Source organism: Onychostoma macrolepis, chromosome 04 (assembly GCF_012432095.1).
Source record: "Onychostoma macrolepis isolate SWU-2019 chromosome 04, ASM1243209v1, whole genome shotgun sequence".
Classification (NCBI taxonomy): Eukaryota; Metazoa; Chordata; class Actinopteri; order Cypriniformes; family Cyprinidae; genus Onychostoma; species Onychostoma macrolepis.
The window spans coordinates 24,892,938-24,917,661 of record NC_081158.1 but is presented as its reverse complement, the minus strand read 5'-3'; the positions used below and the strand labels follow the sequence as shown (position 1 = coordinate 24,917,661).

General features: G+C 35.6%; 1 protein-coding gene across 11 annotated transcripts in view; it reads left to right on the top strand.

Annotated features, from left to right (window-relative positions):
- The window catches only part of col7a1l (collagen type VII alpha 1-like), a 65,236-nt gene that overhangs the window by 24,986 nt on the left and 15,526 nt on the right, over window positions 1-24,724 (top strand). For 9 of the 11 annotated variants that reach the window (XR_009270623.1, XR_009270624.1, XR_009270625.1 and 6 more), the window contains 63 exons: window positions 450-589; window positions 744-867; window positions 961-1,104; window positions 1,878-2,065; window positions 2,148-2,225; window positions 2,315-2,332; window positions 2,415-2,441; window positions 3,307-3,375; window positions 3,961-4,041; window positions 4,166-4,192; window positions 4,515-4,559; window positions 4,640-4,708; window positions 4,829-4,924; window positions 5,118-5,144; window positions 5,247-5,300; window positions 5,443-5,514; window positions 5,787-5,846; window positions 5,965-5,991; window positions 6,083-6,127; window positions 6,329-6,364; window positions 6,841-6,885; window positions 7,672-7,707; window positions 8,053-8,088; window positions 8,183-8,215; window positions 8,711-8,782; window positions 8,888-8,947; window positions 9,319-9,354; window positions 9,486-9,566; window positions 9,768-9,803; window positions 10,031-10,075; window positions 10,282-10,353; window positions 10,486-10,521; window positions 10,692-10,721; window positions 10,955-10,996; window positions 11,090-11,152; window positions 11,232-11,270; window positions 11,439-11,498; window positions 11,652-11,684; window positions 12,054-12,119; window positions 12,209-12,253; window positions 12,337-12,372; window positions 13,171-13,197; window positions 13,310-13,378; window positions 13,467-13,529; window positions 13,691-13,708; window positions 13,790-13,825; window positions 13,921-13,959; window positions 14,055-14,090; window positions 14,554-14,688; window positions 14,811-14,912; window positions 15,116-15,298; window positions 15,444-15,551; window positions 15,868-15,912; window positions 16,531-16,599; window positions 17,019-17,078; window positions 17,268-17,312; window positions 17,433-17,480; window positions 18,304-18,357; window positions 18,437-18,493; window positions 20,594-20,671; window positions 20,777-20,830; window positions 20,975-21,013; window positions 21,444-21,938. Coding sequence is in view for 8 of the 11 variants with exons in the window: in XM_058772602.1 (XP_058628585.1) it covers window positions 450-589; window positions 744-867; window positions 961-1,104; window positions 1,878-2,065; window positions 2,148-2,225; window positions 2,315-2,332; window positions 2,415-2,441; window positions 3,307-3,375; window positions 3,961-4,041; window positions 4,166-4,192; window positions 4,515-4,559; window positions 4,640-4,708; window positions 4,829-4,924; window positions 5,118-5,144; window positions 5,247-5,300; window positions 5,443-5,514; window positions 5,787-5,846; window positions 5,965-5,991; window positions 6,083-6,127; window positions 6,329-6,364; window positions 6,841-6,885; window positions 7,672-7,707; window positions 8,053-8,088; window positions 8,183-8,215; window positions 8,711-8,782; window positions 8,888-8,947; window positions 9,319-9,354; window positions 9,486-9,566; window positions 9,768-9,803; window positions 10,031-10,075; window positions 10,282-10,353; window positions 10,486-10,521; window positions 10,692-10,721; window positions 10,955-10,996; window positions 11,090-11,152; window positions 11,232-11,270; window positions 11,439-11,498; window positions 11,652-11,684; window positions 12,054-12,119; window positions 12,209-12,253; window positions 12,337-12,372; window positions 13,171-13,197; window positions 13,310-13,378; window positions 13,467-13,529; window positions 13,691-13,708; window positions 13,790-13,825; window positions 13,921-13,959; window positions 14,055-14,090; window positions 14,554-14,688; window positions 14,811-14,912; window positions 15,116-15,298; window positions 15,444-15,551; window positions 15,868-15,912; window positions 16,531-16,599; window positions 17,019-17,078; window positions 17,268-17,312; window positions 17,433-17,480; window positions 18,304-18,357; window positions 18,437-18,493; window positions 20,594-20,671; window positions 20,777-20,830; window positions 20,975-21,013; window positions 21,444-21,938 (4,289 nt within the window). In the remaining 3 variants the exon portion in view is untranslated. The remainder of the gene's footprint in view (window positions 1-449; window positions 590-743; window positions 868-960; window positions 1,105-1,877; window positions 2,066-2,147; window positions 2,226-2,314; window positions 2,333-2,414; window positions 2,442-3,306; window positions 3,376-3,960; window positions 4,042-4,165; window positions 4,193-4,514; window positions 4,560-4,639; window positions 4,709-4,828; window positions 4,925-5,117; window positions 5,145-5,246; window positions 5,301-5,442; window positions 5,515-5,786; window positions 5,847-5,964; window positions 5,992-6,082; window positions 6,128-6,328; window positions 6,365-6,840; window positions 6,886-7,671; window positions 7,708-8,052; window positions 8,089-8,182; window positions 8,216-8,710; window positions 8,783-8,887; window positions 8,948-9,318; window positions 9,355-9,485; window positions 9,567-9,767; window positions 9,804-10,030; window positions 10,076-10,281; window positions 10,354-10,485; window positions 10,522-10,691; window positions 10,722-10,954; window positions 10,997-11,089; window positions 11,153-11,231; window positions 11,271-11,438; window positions 11,499-11,651; window positions 11,685-12,053; window positions 12,120-12,208; window positions 12,254-12,336; window positions 12,373-13,170; window positions 13,198-13,309; window positions 13,379-13,466; window positions 13,530-13,690; window positions 13,709-13,789; window positions 13,826-13,920; window positions 13,960-14,054; window positions 14,091-14,553; window positions 14,689-14,810; window positions 14,913-15,115; window positions 15,299-15,443; window positions 15,552-15,867; window positions 15,913-16,530; window positions 16,600-17,018; window positions 17,079-17,267; window positions 17,313-17,432; window positions 17,481-18,303; window positions 18,358-18,436; window positions 18,494-20,593; window positions 20,672-20,776; window positions 20,831-20,974; window positions 21,014-21,443; window positions 21,939-24,724) is intronic. The other 2 variants (XM_058772601.1, XM_058772603.1) reach the window with 2 other exon arrangements.

The following is a 24,724-nucleotide window of genomic DNA, read 5'->3' as shown; positions in this document are numbered from 1 at the left end:
TTTTTTTCTTTTAGTAAAATTTATAAAAGCTTCTGCTAAAGTCATGTTTTAAAGAGTTTTTTTTTTTTTTTTACATTTTAGATATTTTCCCTGATATCCATTTAAAATGTAAATTTAAGGTTTTATGCACCAGAAACATTCATTGTTTAGTTTTCATGCCCTTTTCCCACCCTCCCAGTGACCCTTAGAATAAAACAGGCTGCTTTCATTGTTTTGCCTTTTTGAACTTGTAAATGCCCCATTTGCATGTAAAATTTGAAACAAAAACTATTTCTAACAGGCGTTACATTGTCAACTTTACAACTGTGCTGAAATATACCACACTATTAAACTGTTAATAATTGATTTCCCATGATGTGATGCTTTTAAGAAGTGTAGACATTTTATTGCACTGTCAACACAATGTAAACCTATACAGTGTGAATGAATTGTGTGCTTCTTTCTGTTAGTGTGTGGCAGGGTGAAGGCAGATATAGTGTTTCTGGTCGATGAATCCTGGAGCATTGGAACTAATAACTTTGGCAAGCTGAAAGATTTCCTGTTTAGAATCGTCACCTACTTCCCCTCTATAGGACCTAAAGGAACACAGGTAGGACATGCTAATGCGCTATACTAAATTAAAGGCTTTCCGCCTCATTTAGGATGATTCATTGTTTTAGTCGCTGAATCTGTAGTCTTATGATGAGCACAAACATCTGATGTGCTGTAAGTGTGGACTAAATTATCTCATTAACTTGTCTTAGATAGCAGTAGTTCACTACAGTGATCAGCCCAGAATCGAGTTCAACTTTAACACTCACAAAGACCGTAACTCCGTTTTGAGAGCACTCCGTGAAGTCCGCTACGGAGGGGGGAACACAAAAACAGGTGCACAAACACATTCAAAGATTAAAAATCGTTAATGCTAAATATAAGGGTGACGTCTCATTTAAAATGTGATGATTGTAAACGTGTGTGTAGGTCGTGGGATCAGCTATGTCCTTAGGGAGATGTTTCAGGAGTCTTTGGGTATGAGACAGGAAGTCCCTCACGTGTTAGTGTTACTGACTGACGGGAGAGCACAGGATGACGTAGAGCCACCATCCAGGATAGCACATGCTCTGGGTGAGTAATATCAATACTCGTCTTATCTATCAATAAGTCTCTTCAAAAATACAGCAAAAACTGTAATATTGGAAAATATTTAGTGCTGTCAAACGATTAAATAAAAGTTTTTGTTTACGTTATATATGTGTACTGTCTATATTTATTATGTATATATAAATACACACACATACAGTATATATTTTTAAAATATTTACGTTTATACATGTATATATTCATATTATATTATATATAAATATATTTAATATATAAACATAACATATTTTTCTTAAATATATACATGCATGTGTTTGTATTTATATATACATAATAAATATACACAGTACAAACACATATATTATGTAACAAAAACATTTATTTTGTATGCGATTATTCACGATTAATCGTTTGACAGCACTAAAAATATTATTATAATTTAAAAGAACTGTTCACTTTGGAAGCTTTTTTCCACCATGGGATGAAAAATAAAATTAGAAAGGTAATTCTGAGTTTATATTTCACAATTTTTTTCTCACAATTCTGAATTCAGAGAAAAATCAATAAATAAAGATTTTTATTTTTTATTATTATTATTATTTTATTGTCACTTTTGAAAACTGTAATGTGTCCTTCCTGGATAAAAGTATTCATTTCAGTTTTCTCTCAAAAAATACAAAATGTACTGACCCTAAAATTCTGAGAGGCATCATGTGTTTATTTACTTCATCATAATTTAGTAACACCTTAGTATAAGGCTGAATGAATGCTTGTTTTAATGTGTATTTGTGTATTAGGTGTCAGTGTGTTGGCCATCGGCATTGCTCATGCAGATATTGAGGAGCTGAGGACCATTGCCTCTCCCACCGCTTACAAGAACATATTCTTTGCCAGTGATTTCGACGATCTTCCAACCATCGAGAGAGAGTTTATCAGCAGCATCTGTAGCGAGGCCTTACAATCAGAGTTCAAACAACACGATGAGGTGTGCCGTGCAGATCCGATTATGAGTGCTATTTTCACAATACATACTGCATAAGTCAGATTTGTATTTGTCTTTGTCCTAGTCTGCTCAACTGGACACACCTACAGATGACCCAGAAGCTCTCAGTAAACCAGAAGGGCCCTGTCCTCTTAGTTGCAAGGTAAACACTTCCTCTACATCCTCACTACAGCTACTGTATCATACCGTGTCTTATATGAATCCTCATTCCCGGTTTGTTGCTGTTCACAGGGTCAGAAAGGAGAGAAGGTAAGTGGCTATTTTGTTATGTGTGTTATCGATCAAATAATTCTAACTGATGATATGATTGTATTTCATTTCTCCACTGCAGGGTGATGGATTTGGTCATGGTGGCCTGGTATGTTAGACAGCAGCAGACTGCTATTTCTTCATTTCTATGTTTCCTGCTCACTAATCTCAGTGGCTTGCCTCAATCTGGTTGAAATCTGACAGACAGGCTTTCTCTCTTGTTAGGGATATTTACCAAGGTCACTTCAGTATTATTATTGCAAGTATTAATTAGGGGTAGGTGTTAACAATATTAGCATGACAGATGATACATTGGGCTAAAAAGTCTCATAGACCTTAAATTGAAGGAGGCACTCAAGTCAATTGAGTATCTATCACTGACACTTAGTCTTGTAAGCGGTGCCCTACCAACATCCCAGAACACCCTAGCATCATAACTGCGAATTTTGCACAGTGTTATTTGTATTTTTTTTTTTATATAGTTTTATTATTATTTTTTAAATATAATTTCCATTTTTATTTGACATTGTATTTAATTTCTATTCATTTTATTTTGCACAGTGTTATTTTAGTATTATTTATTAACTTTTATAGTTTTTATTCATGTTTTAGCTTTTATTTTTATATTTTCAGTTTTCATTTTTAGTCATTTTATGTGCTTTTGCCATTGTTATTAGTTTTTTTTTTTTAATCTATTTTTTAATTATGTTTCAGTTAGTAGTTTTAGTGCTCAAACTAATTTCACTTTGTTGTCAACATTTCTCAGTTTCATTCAGTTTAGAATTTTTCATCTAATATTTGCAGTATAGTTAATTTTATTTCATATATTTTAATTATAAAGAATGTTTTTAATAATCTTATTAAAACACTAGTTTTGCACACACAATGTCTAAAAAAATACAAATCTAGTCTTTCTTACAGTATTATTTTAAGAGTATTTCTTTTTTTTTTTAAATGTGTTTCTGTTGGTATAGCGACTCAAGCAAGGACCGGGGCATTATGATTCATTCTCTTTAAAGGTCAAAGGGGAAAAAGGTGAACGGGTGAGTACATCCAACATGAGTACATCTAACTTAAATAAACATAAATAAAACACCCCCTCTCTGTCTTCATAATTATATGTTGATGTTTATGTTAATTACTGGAGCGTTTAATATTTAAACCGAGCCGTTCTGTTAATGATGAGATTGTTTTTGTGCCTCAGTTGTTGTTTTAGTAGATTAAAGGATTAAATCTAATTATTAATATCACAGATCTGTCTCTGTACGGGGTGCTATTCGTACTTTGCTTTTTTTTTCTTCCTGTTATCTCTTTGAGAAGGCGACACATGAAAGCACTTGTCATTTCAAAGCGACTCTTTTGAATAACAAATGAAATGTGACAGGTCTTGCTAACAAGATCAGTATTGTTATGATGTTTCATTATTTCTTTTTGTGATATGTATCAATGTGAATGCGTGGATTCATATTGCTCTATATTTGCTTTCAAAATAATATATGCACTGAAGATATTCTGTTGTTATATTTGAGGAATATCAAACAAGTTCTGTGTTTTTGTGTATATTATATAAGATTGTTGTAATTCAATTTTTTTTCTTGTCTGTATCATTCCCACTTTGCATTTATCAGGGTCTTCCCGGAACGGATGGTATTCCGGGTTTACCAGGACGACCGGGTAGAACTGGACCTCCTGGTTCTCCTGGACAAAGGGTAAAGGATGGATCGAAATTCGGTCTAATAATACAGCAAAATATGTAACAAATGTAGCTTACTGAGAGGAATATTATTGATTACAGTTGTGAATGTGCATAAACAATCTCTTAATCTGATTCAGGGGGGGCCTGGAATTCCGGGTGACATGGTAAGTGTCTCTTTTACATCTCCCTATATAAAAACAGTGTAGGTGGTAATATTTAAATCGGTATATTCCTGAAATGGTAGTTAGTATACTTATTTAAAACTTGTACGCGATGTCCTAGCAATTATCTTTGAGTGATTCACAGAGGAGTAATGAAGAATGATTATGGCTAGTCAGTGTAGAGTATTTGCCCCCACTTTCTTTTATTAAATGTCTCACGTTTTAAACAGTTTGATACTTCTCTGTGTGATTGTGAAAGTGACTGTGACTGTCAGACCAACCTTTCCTTCACATCTCTTCCTATTTCTCGTCTTCACAATATCAGGGGCCTCCTGGTAATACTGGTCCTAAAGGACAGAGAGGAGAGAGAGTAAGTTTAGTAACACTGACAAGCATTTGATATGTTGTATAGTGGTTTTTTATTTTAATTAAATTTTGTTTTTCATGTAGGGTGAACCGGGCTATGTTATGGGAGGTATGGAGGTTCTTCCAGGACGTAAAGGAGAACCTGGATCCTCTGTAAGTGATTGTATCGTACTATACAGCTGTATTGAACTGTTTACATTGCATAATATGCAGCTAATCTACTAAAAATTACTAATCTACTGCATTTGGATGCTTTTCCCCCTTGACTTAAAGGGCCCTCCAGGTGCTCCAGGGGTCCCAGGGGTATCAGGTCCTCCAGGACTCCCTGGTTTGCCTGGGCCTCCGGGCTCTTCTGGACTCTCTGTTAAGGTTAGTATGAAATATGAGGAGTATGCACACGTCTATATATTTTTTTAAAATCATCTCATGTTAGTTGTTAAGGTTTTTACTGCATGTATATAAGATGTAGTTTCAATGCACAGCGTGAAGTTACAATACAAGTCCATACTCACATGCAACGTGTGGTATTTGCAGTATTTTATGGTATTTTTCTTCCTCTTAGGGCGAGACTGGAGAATCTGGTCCTAAAGTAAGTCATCTACTGCTTAATGAACAATTTAACATTTTATATAAAATATACAAGCAAAATTCGTCATAAATGTATGATTATGATGCTTCTCACATTCTTTAGGGCCCACGTGGAAAACCAGGTCCGAAAGGAGAAAAGGGGGAGCATGGAAGTAATGTTAGTGCATGCTTTAAGACTTACTCTTTTAAAGCTCCTCTGTGTATTATTTATTATTTTTTGATTTTATACTAAAAATACAAATACTTTACAAGTATCCCAGATTAATAAGTGGTTAAATCTTGTGGATGTGTTTTCCTAGGGTCTGCCAGGTTTACCAGGACCAGTGGGAGTGGATGGAATTCCAGGACTTCCTGGGCAGAAGGGGGGGAAGGTTTGAGAATATCTAAAAGAGTTTCATATGTCAATTTGTACTTTCAGCAGTGGTATAAAACCTATTTTAAGCAACGACTTCCTACAGCTTGCCCAAGACAGTTAAAATGCATAAATTAAATCTCTCTGCTCATCTGCCTGCTATCTTTTTGGAAGTCTCATTGTTCGGTGAGCTGTAAAAAAAAATTACCCTTCCTCTCTGTCAGGACTGCATGAAGCTAAAATTAGTGCAGCTGGTTGCTTGATTGAATTTCTTTTGTGTTCATCATAAAGGGAGAGGAAGGTATCGGAATTCAGGGTGTTCAAGGTCCACTTGGGCCAAAAGGAGAAAAGGTATGTGTTTCTGATTAACTCAAAGCACAGTAATATTAGTATTTCATTAAATGTATGCATGTTCCGCGGCGAAAAATCTTAAGGGTAATTATTAAGTCAGTGCTAATCAATTTTTCAGGGTAATACAGGACTACAAGGCCCAAAGGTAAGCGTGTTGCATTTAAAATCAATGGAGCAGAGTAAAAGACAATTGTCTTGTGCAATGTGTAATTTGTAGTTTCCATATTCACCCAAAGGGCGAAGTAGGAATCCAAGGAGTCCAGGGAATCACAGGCCCTCGGGTTTGTCAAACTATACACAACCATTTCAGCATCCAATGGTTTTGTCTGTCAATTCGTGCTGTTAAAGTATGCCTGTCTTTCACAGAGAATCGCCGTCAGTCTTTTAACAGATGTCAACCTTTGATGCAATTTTGTTTAATAAATCTTTAGTGCTTCATTATGGCAGGGGTGTTTCACTGTTGTGTTTTTTTCTGTGTTTAGGGGAAAAAGGGTCTTAAAGGAGATCAAGGAGACAAGGTATGATTTTACACAATTTAGTCAGGCACATGGCTTTCTTACTGCTCTGTTGTATTTAACCAATTTGCTCTTTCTCTAAAATAAAAAACAAATCAATCACATCAAGTCGGTGATTTTGTCTAGTGCTGCTGCAGCTCTGTATTTAATAACCTTATCCATAATACATCCTACTTGACTTTTCAACATGTTCAAAAATGTACAATCAGTTCAGTTCAGTTCACTAGTATCGTGGTCAGAACCCTGTTTCCTCTTTGAAATCTGGAATATTGTTAAACATCATGAAAATAAACCTGTTCAGGATGATACAAGACCTGACCACCCTCTCTCAAATTTATTTTACAATTATGGGTATCTGATGGTACATTTATTTTTTGCATGTAGGTATTATTTGACACCTGACATTTGTTTTCAATTGCACAAACTACAAATAATAAATCCTCCAGTTAGCCTAATCCACATCTTGCTTTGTTTGACAGGGTGAACGTGGGGAAATTGGACCTATCGGGCCTCCAGGAGTTGCAGTAAGTCCATAAATTTTACCTGTTCACTTCCCTAAAAAATAGAAATAGCAACTGCAGGAAAAGGTCAGATGTGTAATGATCCAGTTAATGGATTTAAATCACTGCAGTGCACAAATGCTTTGTTAAAAAGTCAAATCCTTATTCATTTGTTCGCTCTTCAAACTTTTCCACTCTGTATGGTGCTGTCGAAGTTCTATTAAGAGCAAGGATGAGCTGTAGATCTCGGGGGAAATTAAAAGAGTCGATTAAGAAAAAGGAAAAACGCCTCCTCTCTGCTCTCTGGCCAGCGATGGATTCCAAAATACATGTCAAACTAAGGATCCATTATTGACCTGATTAAAAAAAAGAAACATCTGAATGGAGTTTCCACCTAATAATGAGACGACAAGAGAATTACACACATGAAACATTAAGAAATACTATATTATTATATCCTTCATGTGCAACCTTGCCACTGTGTGTCCATCTCTGGCAATTCAGATTTTCGGTTAGTTTCAAATTAAACTTCTACAGTCATTATTAAACCCAAGGCTTCAGAGAGGAGATCAAGGACACTCTCCACCGGTTCGACTCCTCATTATCCTTCGGTTCCCTTTAGAAACACTATTTCATGATAAAACGTTTGGTTTAGAGCTCTACCGCAGCTCTAAAGATGCTCTCAGAGAGCCCACACTAGACATCTAACATCTCTCAAAGCACCTGAGGTCATTCATATTTGCTGAATACTAATTTCATAATTCTTGCAATGATTAGAGGGAAAGTTTACTTTCTCTTTTTAAACTTTAGGGCTTCCCTGGAGCTGCTGGACGAAAGGGTGACGAGGTGAATCTAAACTATTTTCTTCGTTTAACCAAATCTAGTACTTCTAATAAACTACACTGCCCAAATTTTGAGGATTTTCTCTTTTAAATAAGTTTAAAAAAAGTTTAACTTATTTCAACTACACCCTATAACTAGTAAGTGTATATAATAAATCATACGGCAATGCTATCAGCCAATGTTTCAAAACCAACCATTTAATTGTCCCTGTTATTATTTGATCTCACATTGAGCATCAATTATGTGTAGTCAATTAATGCATGCAAATTTTATGCAGTTTGTCATCAGCACTTACAACTGTCTATGAATAAACAATGTGGGATTTGTATTTCTGTGTTTGATTCACAGGGGCAGCGCGGCTCTCCCGGTGACCCAGCTAAAGGGGTAAAACTGATGTCCCAGAATGCCTCAGTGTCTCATCTAACACATTTTTGGCTAAAAATAGACTATTGCTAATAATTCCTCTCACATTGCACAGATACTCGGTCCTCCGGGGAAAAAGGGTGCCAGGGTAAGATAATCAAGAATCAGATTCAAAATGTAAAAAATGTCTTAATATGTGAACAACTGTCTGCACCAAAGCCAGGTCACCCTTGGGTTTTACATCCCAGCTCATGAATGAAATCTGACAGTTATTTCCCCTTGGGTTTCCTCAACTGCATTGATGAAAGCAAGCAGTGCATCCAGCTCTTGGACATGGTTAATTACTGCATTGAGCACAGATATGAAACTAAGAGCTCCCCCAGGTCTGCTTGTCAATGAACACACAAAGGGAAAAAAAACTTATAGATTATAATAGATTGCAATGTTTTTTTGCAAGTCCCAAAACACTCCAGGGGTAAAATCTATATGATTAAAAGTTTTTAAGTGATCCTTCTAAATAAACCATACTGAGCTTGAGCACACCTGCCATATTGGTTGTTGGTAGGTTTTGTATTATTTCTAATGATTAAAAGCAGAGATATTTAAGCTTGGTTATCTTTTCCTCCTTGGACTGTGTGTAAAGGGGGATGTTGGACAAGTTGGGCCACCAGGACCACAAGGAATCAAAGGAGATCATGGTGATAAAGGTGAAAAGGTAGGTGTATGATTGCTTTTTTGGATGTGAAAGTACAGTTAATTGTGTATATTGATTAGCTGCCAATGTGAATGTACTGATGTGTTGTCTTCTGGGTTTTTGAAGGGCAGTCCTGGATTTGGAATCCCCGGTCAGCCTGGTCCCAAAGGAGAGAGTGGAGAAAGAGTGAGTGTTTATGAGGCTTTTTGGCCTGAACGAAGAAAACTGAAAAAAATGTCCACACGTTAATTTTATAAACCATATATGGAATTACACTACTGTTTAAAAGTTTGGGTTCTGTAAGATTTGTTGATGTTTTAGAAAGAATTCTCTTTTGCTCACCAAGGTTGCATTTATTTGATCTAAAGTATACTAAAGCAGTATATATTGTGTATATATATTGCAAATACGAGTAAAAATCTACATGTGTTCATAAATTCAAAAATTCACATATTAAACAAACAAAAAAAATCTTTAGAATACCCAAAAGAAAAGAAAAACCCATTAAACACTATTTAGACCATTCTGTCTCATTTCTTTTTTTTTTTTAAATGTAGGGTAATGTTGGATTATCAGGGAAACCTGGGCCTAAAGTAAGTTTGTTATACTGATGTTTACACTCTTGTATTTTAATACCCGTAGAATTTGATTTGTGAATCAAAGAGAGTGCATAAAAGATTAAATGAAAATATTTTACTTGAACACTTCCTTTGATTGTGTCCAGGGCGGCGATGGGTCCAAAGGAGATAAAGGGGAGGTGGGCTTCCCAGGAAACCCTGGTTCTCCAGGACTAAGAGGTAAAGATGTAAGTAAATCGAGAGCCCAGAGTGACTGATACAAGAAGGATGTGAGTGTGTGTATGTGAGCGTGTGTGTGTGTGCTATGCATCATTGCACTAAGGATATTAAAGATAGAAGAGTTACTTTGCCATAAAATACCCATTGTTTTCTTTTTAATTAATGCTTCATTCATATTAAATTACATTTTCTGCTTTAATGGATTTCAGGGTCTTTCAGGACCGAAAGGAGAGATTGGATTGAGGGTGAGTAGAATCAACAACAAACACAGAGAAACCCATACTTTTACACAGTCTTTGTTTTTATTATTTACTTCAATTGTTTTTATACTAAGCTATTGTTAATTTAGATCCCCTCAACCTCACAAAAACTTTACATTTTGATTTAGACGTTATTTAGTATGTTTATTATTAAGCTGTTTTTATCTTTACAATGCAGATGATTTCAGGTTTTATTTATTTATTTTTTACAGGGAGAATCTGGTTCACCAGGAGAACCTGGAGAGAGAGGTGTTAAGGTATTGTCTTTCTTCTAAACCTCTACTTTCTTTCATTGTTTCCCTCAAATTTTTTCTTACGCTCTTTATCTAACATCTCTTTGTTCAAATCAGATCATCTGTATCTGCCTTGCAATATAACCCTTCCAACTAAAAATATTTGATCCTTTTCTACCTAACACTTGTTATAAAAGCATAAAGTCACTTCTCTTCATCTCCAATGTCAGGGGCCTCTCGGTCTTCCAGGACGACCCGGTGACCCTGGGGATAAAGGCGAGTCTGGGAAATTAGGGTTACCAGTAAGCAGCTTCCTTTATTTTACATTTTGTAGACCGTATTTGATCAATATTTCTCTAAAGCACTTCCAAAGAGGCAATGAATTATGAATGAGTAGTCAATACCATTTGATAATGAATGCCCATATATTTCAGGGTCCAGAGGGAAACAAAGGAGACAAAGGCGAGCCGGTACGTGCTGCTATTAAAAAGCGCAAGGATGATTTTAGCTTTATACTATTTTTTGTCAATGTTTCAAGGGCCGGTCATGCTCTGTTCTCACATAACAGAATCTCTTGTCATGCTTTCCAGTGATAAATTAAAGAGTAGGAGTCACCGTATTAATATTTCATTCTCTGCAGGGAAGGCCGGGACCACCGGGAGACACTCAAGTGAGTTTTACTCTCTTTACTGGGTATTGTTATCAAGCTATTTAACATAAATTAATATTAATGCAATCATGTTATTTTCAGTTGGTTGGTTTTTTACACGTCAAAATCTGTCAAGTCTATATTGCTCATTTTGTTTTGTCTTTAGAAGCATTTATTTGGTTGACTATTTCATGGTTATCCTTGTTAATACATATTGTACGTAACTTCAAATTCTCATAATTCTCCTTCCCTAGTTCACTACGTCAGACAACACCATTCTCACCAGGGCCATTAAGGTAAAAGAAGACACTTTGGCATTTTAAATTCTTACAAATTAACAGATACCAAAAAAAAAAAACAAATACACTCTGTATTTGGTGTCTTCAAAGGGAGAACCTGGTGAGCCGGGGCTCCCAGGACTCCGAGGGGAGACAGGACGTCCTGGACCACCTGTAAGTTAGGCTTCGTCATTTGATGTACTATATATGTATTAAAAACAGAATGATATGGCTTGCTTTTATTCTCTCTTAGGGTCCTGAAGGTAAACCAGGACCTCCAGGAAATTCACTGGTGAGCCAATATAAAGTTTTTATGAATTTGATTATGCTTATTAATTTGAGATTAAACAACATTGATATTTTTGTCAATGTTCAGATGATATGCCTTTTAATAATTGGAAAATGAAAAACTTAAACACATTATATACTGTAATGTAGCTCGGTTTTCTTTCTCTTCTAGCCTGACTCTAGTAAAGGAAGAGATGGCATGGATGGTTTACCAGGAAGGCCTGGATCTAAGGTTTGACTACTTTGTTTCAATTTTAATCTGCATAACTTTTCTAAATTATGGTGACATCTAATTGTTCTCTTCTTATGTGCTGTTGAAATTTATTTTTTAAGTTATAAGTATGTTTTAAGTTATAATTATCAGTGTTTTTGTGTGTGTACACAGGGTGAACCAGGACAGAAAGGGGACCCAGGACCAGTGAGTAGACCTAATAAAAGCTATTTTATGAGAATTTATCATATGATTCATGTTTTAAATTTCAGCGACATTAACTGAATTGCAGGGTGTGTGACCGGTGAACATTCTTAAAGTGCATCAAATGTCTACACAGTGTCTGCTAATGAGTCTGTAGAACACTTTTGATTTGTCATTTTGCTTAATGTCAGCTGAAATAAAGAATTTAGCTAAAATATGTTTAAAAAAATCCAACAATTATATGCACTTTCCTTAAGGTTATCTTTAGGTCTTGAATGACAGATTATTATCATAATTAGAGTGGTTGGAGTTAATGCTGCACTTTTCAGGGTTTTGTGTGCATTTGTGTGTGTGTGTGTATGTGTTTAACAGAAAGGTGAGAAAGGAGATCCTGGACGTGCTGGGATTACTGGTATGCCTGGTTTACCTGGGACACCTGTGAGTATAGTAACATTTACACACGCTATAAACCATAAAATCTCTATAATTTCTTCTTTTTTCTTATCTTCTGTTCTCTTCTCTTGTAGGGAAAATCTGGTGTTGATGGGAAACGTGGAGTGGCTGGAAAAGATGTAAGTTTAATATATTATTGTAGTTCTAAATGCTTTTGAACTTTTTATAAAACCAAACCACTGTTTTTTTTTTTTTTCTCCAGGGAGATCAAGGACCAAAGGGTGATGAAGGGACAAAGGTGGGACAACAGACTTATATGAACTACAAATCTATTATATTTAAACGATTAGTTCACCCACAAATGAAAATTTGATGAAAATGTACTCACCCTCAGGCCATCCAAGATGTAGATGAGTTTGTTTCTCCATCAGAACAGATTTTGTGAAATTTAACATTACATCACTCTGTCAGCAGTGGATCCTCTGCAGTCTAAACAGCTGATAAAATCATCCCAATAATCTACAAGTAATCCACTCCAGTCCATAAATTAATGTTTTGTGAAGTGAAAAGCTGCATGTTTACTAAATCCATTATTATTTATATACCAGACCATAATAATTCTTGAAAAATTTAAAAAGTCCTTTTTCCCCTGTTGTTCTCTCACATCAAAATCCATATTCATATTTGTGTAAAACTGTTTTGGACTGTTTTCACTTGTAAACAGTGCTTGATCTGTCCATATTTCTCTCCTGATTCAGACAAGACAACTTTTTCACTGGAGAAAGCAATATTATGGATAGAAGACTCATATTTTAGCTTTTCACTTCACGAGGTATTAATTGAAGTCGTGTGGATTGCTTGTGGATTATTGCCATTTTTAATTAGCTCATTCTGACGGCACCCATTCACTGCAGAGTATACATTGGTGAGCAAGTAAATGCTTTAGATGTAATGCTAAATTTATACAAATCTGTTCAGATAAAGAAACAAATAGCCTGAAGATGGGTACATTTTCGGAAAATTTTCATTTTTGGGCAAACTATTTCTTTCAACTGAAATGTACTTGGCTAACATATTTTCTAATTTTAATGCATAGGGTGAAAAAGGTGAACATGGTGCAAATGTAAGATAATCCAAAATCAAATGCAACAATACTTTCTTTAAATGCAGTTTTAGCTATGGTATGATTAAATGGTTTGTTTATATCCATTATGCCCATTATTTTAACTGCTTAGGGAAATGAAGGTCAAAAAGGAGAACCAGGATCTCCAGGCTTGCCAGGTCCTCCCATTGTCCTCCAAGATGTAATTATTTTTTCTTTGTTGTTTGAGCTTAGACAAACTTTACTTGCAGCCATGAATGTTGTTAAATTACATTTGTGTTTGTTCTCAGGGTATGTCGATTGAGGACATTAAAAAGGCATTTCCCATACCAATGGGACCCCCGGGTACGGCGGTGAGTGTCTCATTGATAGCATTGTGAATACAAGCTTCTTTATCAAATAATCATCATAAAAAGGCTGGGATTTCATGTTTTTCATGCATTTATATTGCACTGACTACAAGTTCTTATGTGTGTGTGTGTGTGTGTGTGTATGTATGTTTCTGTGTTTGTAGGGTCCTCCTGGGATGAAGGTAAAGTATAGCTCGCTAAAAATCCTTGAAGAAATGAAATGCTTCTCAGACGATATGTAACTTTTCTTCTTTGGTTGGCAGGGAGAGAAAGGAGACATGGGTTTGAAAGGAGAGAAGGTATCAAAGCTTTCTACATTTCATTGATTGCACAAGTTATCTCCATAAATCTATGCTGCAGACGCAATGATAGCTGGCACTGTATTATTTAACAGGGTGATGCTGGCACACCGGGGAGAGCTGTTGAAATGAAGGTTTGCATGGTTACTCAATGCCCGTACATAATTTACTTTTCATTTACTTCAAAACTGATCTTTGGTGGTGTAAACATTGTTATGTTCTATTTCAGGACATTGAAGGCTTGTTTGATTCATATGGTATTAAAGTAAGTGCGCTGTATTTTTAAAAAGTTCGCTTTTAACCCAGCAGGAGTTCTGAAGGCATAATGTTTGATTTTCTTACTTAGAATTTACATATGAAAGGTTAATATTTAATATTAATACTAAAAACACTTAATAAATCAAATATAAATACAAATTTGGGACATGATAACTGCAAAATTCCCAATTAAGGCTGCATCCATTACATCCATAACGAACAAATAATTAAAATGACTCTTTTGTTTTGTTTTGAAATGAAAGTTTACTCACTAACAAATGAAAATCATAAAAGAATTACAACAGCTTTTTACTTGTTTATAAAAGTCATTGCTGCATTATTAACCATTTTATTGTCATCTCATGAATTATATTTTTATATGAATTGTAACAAATTGGAATTGCATTGATATTACACTACAATAAAACATATTACCACATTTACAATTTAAAAAAAACACACTTTCATAGCTCTCGCTGCTGAAGGCCTTGATTGACAGGCTGCTTCAGGATGGAATGGAGGAGCTTCTTCATGAGATCAGCACCAGCAGAAGAGTGAAAGGAGACAGACAGGAGACGGACTCAAACGTCATCACTGAATACACCGTGAGTAGCCTCCTGAACTTACAAAAAAACATTTTTGGGTTCTGATAAATACCCACTATTAGCAATGATGTTCTTGCTGTATTAAGCCTATCTGAATCATAAGACATCTTTCTAATCCACAGAGCTCAGTAAAGTACAGTCACCCACAAGAGTCATTACCTGATACAGATTTAACTGAGGAAGAGTCTGATCTTGAAGAAGGGCAGATGCCTGAGCCCAGTCCTGTAAGCATACATTCGTTCCTGCATCAGAAATTACAGCACCATTATTCATAATCCACTTCTAACCGAACATCAACATACTTTAATCAGTTATTTTCAGATATACTTAACTGATTTGTTCTGATTATAGTGTTATCTACATTTAATGCAAGCAATACAGTTGTCGTTTTTTAATGTGGCTTTGGTGCCTTGTCTTGTATTTTAAGAAGCCTGTTGTAGAAAAAGAAGTGGGTGCTATCCTTTCGAACCTCTCTACTATTCACAAAAAGGCCAACCAGAGTAAAACCAAAGACAAGCTGGTAGATGCTGAAGAAGAGAAACTTGTGGAGACCAACTTTAGTGATGTAACATCTTTGAAATTTTTCCAAACCAACACTTCCTCTGAGAGGGTATGCTTATTAGTGATATTTAATTGTATTTATTGTATTGAAGCTCATTAAAGTTTGTTCTTAGTGTAGTCTTTTTTCAGAACATAATTCCATTTATTGGCTACTTTAAAAACAAGTTTCAAACAATAAAACCTTTTTTTGACAGTTGGACTCTGGGAAGGTAGAGGTAAGTATGGAGACAGTTTTCCACAGCCATGAGGACACAGGGAAGAAAACATCAGGAGAGAAGAAGAAAGGCAGAGAGAGGGGAAAGGTGAACTGATCTCGCTCTGTTATATAGTCTCAGTTCTGTATTGTACTTACTGTAAATTAACAGAATATCAATTAATAAAGAGTCAAATTAGCCATAAGCAGGTTTTGGCTATTAATTAGACAAATGTCTTTATACTGGTGAAAATTTAAATCTGTGCACTAATAATAAAAACCTAACCATACATAATTAGAACTAAACATTACAATTAAATGTCATGGCCACTAACCTCCTAATTGTCTCTAAATATTTCTAATGATTGTTATTTAAAGCCTTCTCATAAATTATGATGATTCTCAACTGCTAAACTCTCAACCAGGGCAAAGGAAATAAAGGACGTCAAAAACGACAAAGGAAACGTTTGGTAAATGTTTCATCATCGCACCTAACCTGACATTCACACATCATTCATATTCAAGGGAGCTTAACTTTTTGACTATTACACTGAACTTTATTTTTGTGATTACTTCAATATTCTGATGTATTAGAGTTATCATTAGACTTGCCTACGTACTTCTTACAAAAAAAGCATAAACCCTAAATGATTTATAAACAAACATTAAATGCACCTGTTTTTACCCATACTCATAATAATGTATAATTAATCTAACTAATGTGCTGCAAATCTCATTAATCACAGTCATTATACTCCCACTAAAAGTACAAAGAATGAATAAATATTCTGTCACCGTTTTCTCACCTTCAACCTGTATGTCTTTAATGGAATTTTAATTTTGGGTGAGTTATAACCACTTAAAATTCTCCATAAATCATGTTTACTAATGTTATTTATTTTAGTCTGTAATCTGTGTCTGTAAATCATGTCTCTAAAGTGTTTCCGATCTATTCTCACCGACACTTTTACATGTTTGTTTGTTCTCTGCAGAAACATTAGCATCGAAACAAACCTTTTTAGCTTCTGTCTAATAATACTTGATCATTAGAAGGTAGAAATCATTTTTCTTACTGCTGTAAATTACAGGAGGATCAAGACAACATTGAAGAGGAGGTTGAGGAAGCATCATATGACGATGAGGAATATGAATATGAGGTAAGTCTGTCACATGATCCTACTGTGAAATTTAATGTATGATGGCAAATACACCGAAGTGATTCATAATCAGATTTTGTCTATAATGTGTTGACACATTTATAATTAATTGAATGGGAACTGACATGTCAGCCTACGCTAATCACCTGAGTTTACCTCATATCTCCCTCCCTCACACCCACACCGTTCACGTCACACTTAACAGGGCCTTAATATATTACTCCCACTCCACAGCCAAAAGAAGAAACAGTAATCACAACGTTTCTAATTAATGTTGAGTAATTCTTCTCATAATCTCTCATCACTTGCTTTCAGTTTATAGATTTAATCAAGGGAATTTTTTTACACACTGAAGCCATTTTTTTTTTTTTCATGAACTTTCACATCGATTTTTGAATGTCTTGTTTGTATCATGTCAGGACGAGCTGCCCACAGAAGAGCCTTTTCCCTCTCGAGAGGAGGAGGGCGAAGGGGAGGAGGTGAGTATTATTAAAACCAAATCAAATCACAATAAACCCAACTGGAAGCTCTACTGCAGACAGTCACAGTTTAGAGAGGTTACAGCTGAATAATGTTTCATCAATAATGCTATATGGTTGTACAATATGTTATAGCACTGAGCTGAAGTTGTTGTTTTTTTCTGTTGGAACTCTTGTTTTTGTCCTCAGCTAAAATACTCAGCAACAACAGCTATATACACACAAGAAAATGAGGTAAGAGTGTAAACCTTTCTTTTTAATATTAGTAATAATTTTAAATGGTTATGTTGAATAGGAGGCTAATGAAAAATGTGTTATAGAAATGCTATTCTAAAAATGGTCAAATTTACACAGGGTGAAAGAACTTCTCAGATTACACAGTCTCCAGAGGAGATTACACTGGTAAGAATATACACTACCAACAGTTTGGGGTTGATAAGACTTTTTGATGTTTTTGAAAAAAAAAAATGGTTATGCTTACCAAAGCTGCCTTTTTATTTGATTAAAAATACAGTAAAACCAGTAATATTGTAAAAACTGATTTCTATTTTACTATATTTCAAAATGTAATTTATTTCTGTGATGGCAGAGCTGAATCTCCAATGTCACATGATTCTTTAGAAATTATTCAAATTTTTAATTTTTATTTGTGCATGACAAAATAATTGCCTTTATCAGTGAATTTCACCAGTGCAAACAATATTTTGCACAAGTTCAAATGCATTTTAAACATGCAGTCAACATCAGTGTATTAATATAAAGTGTATGTTTGAAGAACATCATCGTGAAAGTAACACTCTGACATCCCAGTATGCACTGCACTTGATTTTCCGTCATGCAATGCAGAATGTAACATTAAATATGCTTCATAGTCACTGTTACAGATCTTGTGGTAAATATGCAGCCATTACTCCACTCTTCTGTGTCACATGATCCTTCAGAAATAATTATAATATGCTGATTTGGTGCTCAAGAAACATTTCTATCGTCAGTGTTGAAAACACTTGTGCTGCTTAATATTTTTTGTGAAAACATTGGCATATTTTAAATTAGGATTCTTTGAATAAAATGCTCAAAAGAACAGCATTTCTAATCATAAAATGATTAATTCCTTTAAAAAATCTTTTACTGATCCAGATTTTTGAACAGTAGTTTTGGCATGTTTTACATAGTTTCATAGTTTATTGTTTGCTGACTTCAACATGTCCTCTCAATGTGCTTTCAGACGGTTCACACTACAACAGCGAGTCCCCTGCTTTCATTAAAAGTCACAGAGCAGGTACTTGTTCGACCCTATGTTAGTTTCAGCTATTTTTACTGCATATGATACACATGAACTAATTTTATGTGTTTTGCAGAAGCCGCCTGAAACTGCATTAATATCAGTGCTAAATACGACACAAACTGGAGAGGAGGTAAAAGTTTGTCTGTGATTTTGCTTTCTGGCTTCCATCTCTTTTGCCAAGACTTGCATGTGGCTTCAGTTTGAAGCATGAACTAACTAGAGCTTTGGAAATCCTTCTTTTAGCATGTTTGTTGAATGTTTTAGCTCATTTAATTGGCATATGTTTCGTAAAATGTCTTTTAATTGAATTTTTTTATTGCATGACTAAATAATTGTCTTCACTTCATCAGTGAATTTCACCAGTGCAAACGTTCAAATGCATTTTAAACAGCCACCTTAAGTGTATAAATGTAAAGTGTGAGTTTCAAGAATATAAAAAATATCATCATGAAGTAACACACTGGCATCCCAGCATGCACTGCACTTGATTCCTCTGCTTTGTGCACTTGCAATGCAGAATGACACATTAAACGTGCTTCACGGTCGCTCTTGCAGATCAGCTACGGGTTTTCTTTAATATATTTATTTTCTTAACACAGGAGCTCCCCTAAACTCTGTAAGAGAGACATTCAAGTGTGTAGAAACTGTGAAGGGTAAAAGAGGGGGAGGATCTGACTGGCCGGCATTACTTTGGGAGAGCCTCCTTTCCCGTCGCACAATGATGATGTCATTCGTCCATGCTGCCTCCACCACGACTAGCGTTCAGTATGCTGCAGTGCCTTTGATAGATTGAGAAGAACCTCCAGCGCTCTCTGAGGAGAGACCAGCCCAGTATAAACATAAAGAACAGATCTTGTAATGTGCTGTTTTTACACTTACTGAACAAATACAAACTAAATCGTCTATAATCCATATAAAAGTGACAACACAGGACACTCATGAATCACCTCATTCAACATCGATTTGTTCATCAGTTCCTTATTTATTGATAAGACTGAAAAAAGATTGTATTTTGTGTGTCTGCATATTTACTTTTTTATTTGGGGTAACATAATGTGCTGCCTGTTTTCACTGGTGAAATTCAATGGCATATTGCTTTTCTTTCATATTTTATCTGTTTGTGCATGTCTGTCAGTAAATGTGTTCTTCCTAAACCAGTCTTAACCTGTTTCTGAGTCTTTATTGTGTTATATGTGTTTAATTCTTTCACAATCATGCTTGCTTCATAATATTTCTAAATTATATAGATAAAATAAGTTGGTACCATGTCAATTATTGACCGATATTAAATATTTTAATTCATCAGTATCATTTAATTTTGCTTGTGTAATTGTTTTTGATCATTTCCCCCTATTTTTAAGTTAAGTTAATCGGTGTAGGGATAACATGAACTAACAATAAACAATACTTCTAAAGCAATTATTAATCTTAGTTAATGTTAATCTTAACCAGTGCACACACTATAAATACACACACATACAGAATATATTTGGAAAATATTTACATTTGTATAATTTATATTATATACAGTATAAATAGAAATATATAATATTTTTCTTAAATATATACATGCATGCATGTGTGTGTATTTATATATACATAATAAATATAGACTACACATACATATATTATGTAAACAAAAACCTGAATTAATCAACCAACCAACAAACATGAACATTTTATCCACTAACATTAACAAAGGTTAATAAACGCTGTATATATCGCTATCAAATGATTTATAATTTACCTTATTGCAAAGTGTTACCAGTTAATAAAAATGAATAATTTAATAACACTGTTTAATGCAATCTTTAGCAAATCTCAAAATGAAAAAAATACTGTGCATTATGTACAATACTTCTAAAGCAGTTATTATTCATTTATATCAAATGATTTAATGAATTAATCAACCAACCAACAAACATGGAACATTTCATCCACTAACATTAAAGGTTAATAAATGCTGTAAAAATATATTGCTATCAAATGATTTATGATTGTAAAGTGTTACCAGTTAATAAAAAAAGTAATTTATTAACACTGTTTAGTGCGATCTTTAGCAAATCTCAAAATGATTTTTTTTTTTCATACTGTACAGTACATTATAAGGTTTTGATGCCTAAATTCACTTGAAGCATTTAAAATGATTGATTTAACAATTTAATTCAGTAAAGCAGTGATGCAAATGTACATGAAACTCCTGTTTACAAGACTGTTTGGGTATAAACAGGTGAGCTTGTCCCACAGTAGCGGTCTGGAAGAGGCAAGATCTAAAGTGAAGAGAAGTGCTCCTTCATCCGAGTACATGGTAAAATCTTGTTCATAACTTGTCCACCTAATATTTTAACAGGAGAATTTCATTTGCACATAGAATAAGCATCTTAATAAGGCATGAATCTCGTGTCTTCTGCAGGCCTACATGCCTGGAACACCAGGAGGACAAAACCGTTACAAACAAGGATCTAAGGTGATGAAAATTGAATTACAGTGACGTATTTAGTGCTTATGATTGAATAAGCTCATCTTAGAGAGCTGCAGATTTGATTGCATGATGTAATAGAGGGAAATGGAGGGAATAAAGTAAAATTTTGTTATTTGCATCTTCTTTTAGCGGTCCACCTCAGGTGCACAAGGCAAAAAGAAGCTAAATGTGAGTGAGTTTAATCTACCTAAAAAATGAGGAATTCATAGAACTTAAAAGAATAGTTCACCCGAAAATGAAAATGTACTTGGCCTCAGGCCATCCAAGATGTAGATGAGTTTGTTTCTTCATCGGAACAGATTTGAAGAAATGTAGCATTGAGTCACTTGCTCACCAATGGATCCTCTGCAGTGCATGGGTGCCGTCAGAAAGAGAGTCCTAACAGCTGATAAAAACATTACAATAATTCAGAAGTAATCCACATGATGATTAATTAATGTCTTGTGAAGTGAAAAACAGTGAATCAGCAAATTTTCATTTTGGGCTGAACTATTCCTTTAAAATAATTACATTTATGAAGTCAGCTCAACAGTGCCTTGGAAAGAGATACAACCACAATAAAAAGTACTCGCACTTTATATTTTTGTCACTCTTGTAGAAAAAGAAGCAAGAAAACAAAGACCCTGAGCCTGTGACAGAGATGTACAGGGAAAGAGAGAGAGAAGATGAAGTCTATCTTGAGAACAAAGAAAGGATTGTTGAAGAGGAAAAGACAACTGGGGCACAGTGGGATGTGGAGGAAGAGGATGGTGTGACTGAGACCAAGGAATACAGTTCAGGTGATGGTGACGAGGAGACAGGCAGCGAGGAGATAGAGGAGGAATTTGAGCTAGAGAGGGAGAGAGAGAGACAGGAGATGGAAAAAGAAAGGATGGAACTGGAACGAGAAAGAGAAGAAGAACTGGAAAGGCAGAGAGAGCTAGAGCGGGAGACAGAGATGGAGCAAGAGGAAAAGGAGGAGAGAGAGAGACAGTTACAGAGACAACGAATGGAATGGGAAAGACAAAGAAAGAAGATGGAGAGAGAGAGGATGGGAGAGACAGACCGAGAAGACGACATGGGGCCCCCTATTTCCCACTGTGATTACCTTAAAGTAAGTATGTGTAAAGTTTTCCAAATATTCAACATATCCACAATATATACAGTAAATGTTATCTATAATAATTGATTAATTTAGAATGCATTCTATAATTCTAAAAAATAATAATTTCCATATGATGGTAAGTCGCAGATTTTTAGTCTAGACTTTTGGGCCCCAATGTAATTATATTACAATTATATAAAATCTATTTTGATTGAACCATATGAGAACTTTCTTTAATTATGATATACACATATATACAGTGGGGCAAAAAAGTATTTAGTCAGCCACCAATTGTGCAAGTTCTCCCACTTAAAAAGATGAGAGAGGCCTGTAATTTTCATCATATACCTCAACTATGAGAGACAAAATGAGAAAAAAAAATCCAGAAAATCACATTGTAGGATTTTTAAAGAATTTATTTGCAAATTATGGTGGAAAATAAGTATTTGGTCAATAACAAAATTTCATCTCAATACTTTGTTATATACCCTTTGTTGGCAATGACAGAGGTCAAACGTTTTCTGTAAGTCTTCACAAGGTTTTCACACACTGTTGCTGGTATTTTGGCCCATTCCTCCATGCAGATCTCCTCTAGAGCAGTAATGTTTTGGGGCTGTCGCTGGGCAACACGGACTCCAAAGATTTTCGATGGGGTTGAGATCTGGAGACTGGCTAGGCCACTCCAGGACCTTGAAATGCTTCTTATGAAGCCACTCCTTCGTTGCCAGGCGGTGTGTTTGGGATCATTGTCATGCTGAAAGACCCAGCCACGTTTCATCTTCAATGCCCTTGCTGATGGAAGGAGGTTTTCACTCAAAATCTCACGATACATGGCCCCATTCATTCTTTCGTTTACACGGATCAGTCGTCCTGGTCCCTTTGCAGAAAAACAGCCCCAAAGCATGATGTTTCCACCCCATGCTTCACAGTAGGTATCGTGTTCTTTGGATGCAACTCAGCATTCTTTCTCCTCCAAACACGACAAGTTGAGTTTTTACCAAAAAGTTATATTTTGGTTTCATCCAGTGGTGGTTCTACATTGAATTACTCTCTGGGCGAGACCCCCTCTAAAAAAAATCTAGTTTTTTTTGCAAAAAATTTTGCACAAACAGCCATGTTTTACTATAACAATATAAGTTTATAAGCTTATGTTTCTCAATTGCACAAATCCTTTAACAGAACATTTGAAAAACAATTCTGCACAAAACAGTATGAGTTATCAGAACTCTATACTGTATACATAATAAACAATCGACAATCAACAGATTTCCCATCCCCCAACACCGTCACTCACGACCTGAAGTCAAGACTAAACTAATTCACCTCCACATAATCGTTTTGTATATTTTACTAGCCATTTCACACAATTCAGAAAAAAAACAAAAACGTTATAAAAAATTATAGGCCTGTGTTTTAATATTATGAATGAAATGTGCGTTATTTGGAAGAAAGTCAAGGTGTGACTGACTTTAGCCCACTTGTCCCACTAATGGAGCGGACAATCACTAGAGGGCTGCATTGGGTTTGGGCTCCCGCGGGACCCAACGCAAATCTCGCGGGAGCGGGCGGTTTTACCTTTGCTGCGGGCGAGAGTGGGCGGTCAGAAATTTTCGCGGGAGACCCGCAGGGAACGGTGGGATTTGGTGTGTAATAGAAATGGAGTCAACACATTAAGTTGAGAAGTAAATTAAAGCGGCTGTTTACATGACAAAAGCGAAGCAAGGCAAGTCAGACATCTGGAAACAATTCTCAATTGTCACTGAAAAAAATGGGAAAGAGTTAAACTTCTTAAGTTGCGATAAAGGACATAAATCTGGCACCTCTGCCTGAGGCGACATACCTATTTTCTCAGTTATATGTGTTTATTTACTTAAGTTAAAGTTATTTCATATTTTGCTTTGGCTTATTTAGCATACTTAAACTGTTTGTTAACAGTTAAGTTCATTGCACACTGAGTCCGAAATTTTTGCGTGCGTTTTTCCGATTTTTCGTATTCCTCATCCTTTCCTATCAAAATGCATGCTACGGGTGCGAAAACTTAGAAACTCAAACCTGATTTTTTTTTTATGAAGGTCGAAAGTTTCTTTTGCTAATAAAAAAAATACCCAATGTTTTTGTCAGGTGTGGTGCTTTGGTTTAGCATTACTTCATCTTATTTAAATGCAATCATGTTTAAATCCTGCTATTCTGGATGATAAGTTGAACGAATATTTGAGTATTTGTGTAGCCAACATTTGTTTACAAGCTCTGAGAGAAAGTCCGCGGGAGCGGGCGGGAGTGGACACAAACATTGCGGGAGTGGGCGGGAGAAATTCAGCCGGAGCGGGCGGGTGCGGGTTTAAGAAAACAGTCCCGCGCAGGGCTCTACACGGCACCTTCTCAGCAAGCAGGGGCGCCAATTTGCCAATTCCCCATACAGTTATATGATAGATAACAGAAAACCGCTTAGCGGCGCAGATGATTTTTATTTTTATTTTTTTCAAGTGCTTGTGCCGCCCCCACCTGTCATGAAAAAATGCCGCCCTGGGCGGCTGCCCCGTTCGCCCATGCCAAAAACCGCCACTGGTTTCATCTGACCATATGACATTCTCCCAATCCTCTTCTGAATCATCCAAATGCTCTCTAGCAAACTTCAGACGGGCCGGACATGTACTGGCTTAAGCAGGGGGACACGTCTGGCACTGCAGGATTTGAGGCCTTTGTTACTTTGGTCCCAGCTCTCTGCAGGTCATTCACTAGGTCCCCCCGTGTGGTTCTGGGATTTTTGCTCACAGTTCTTGAGATCATTTTGACCG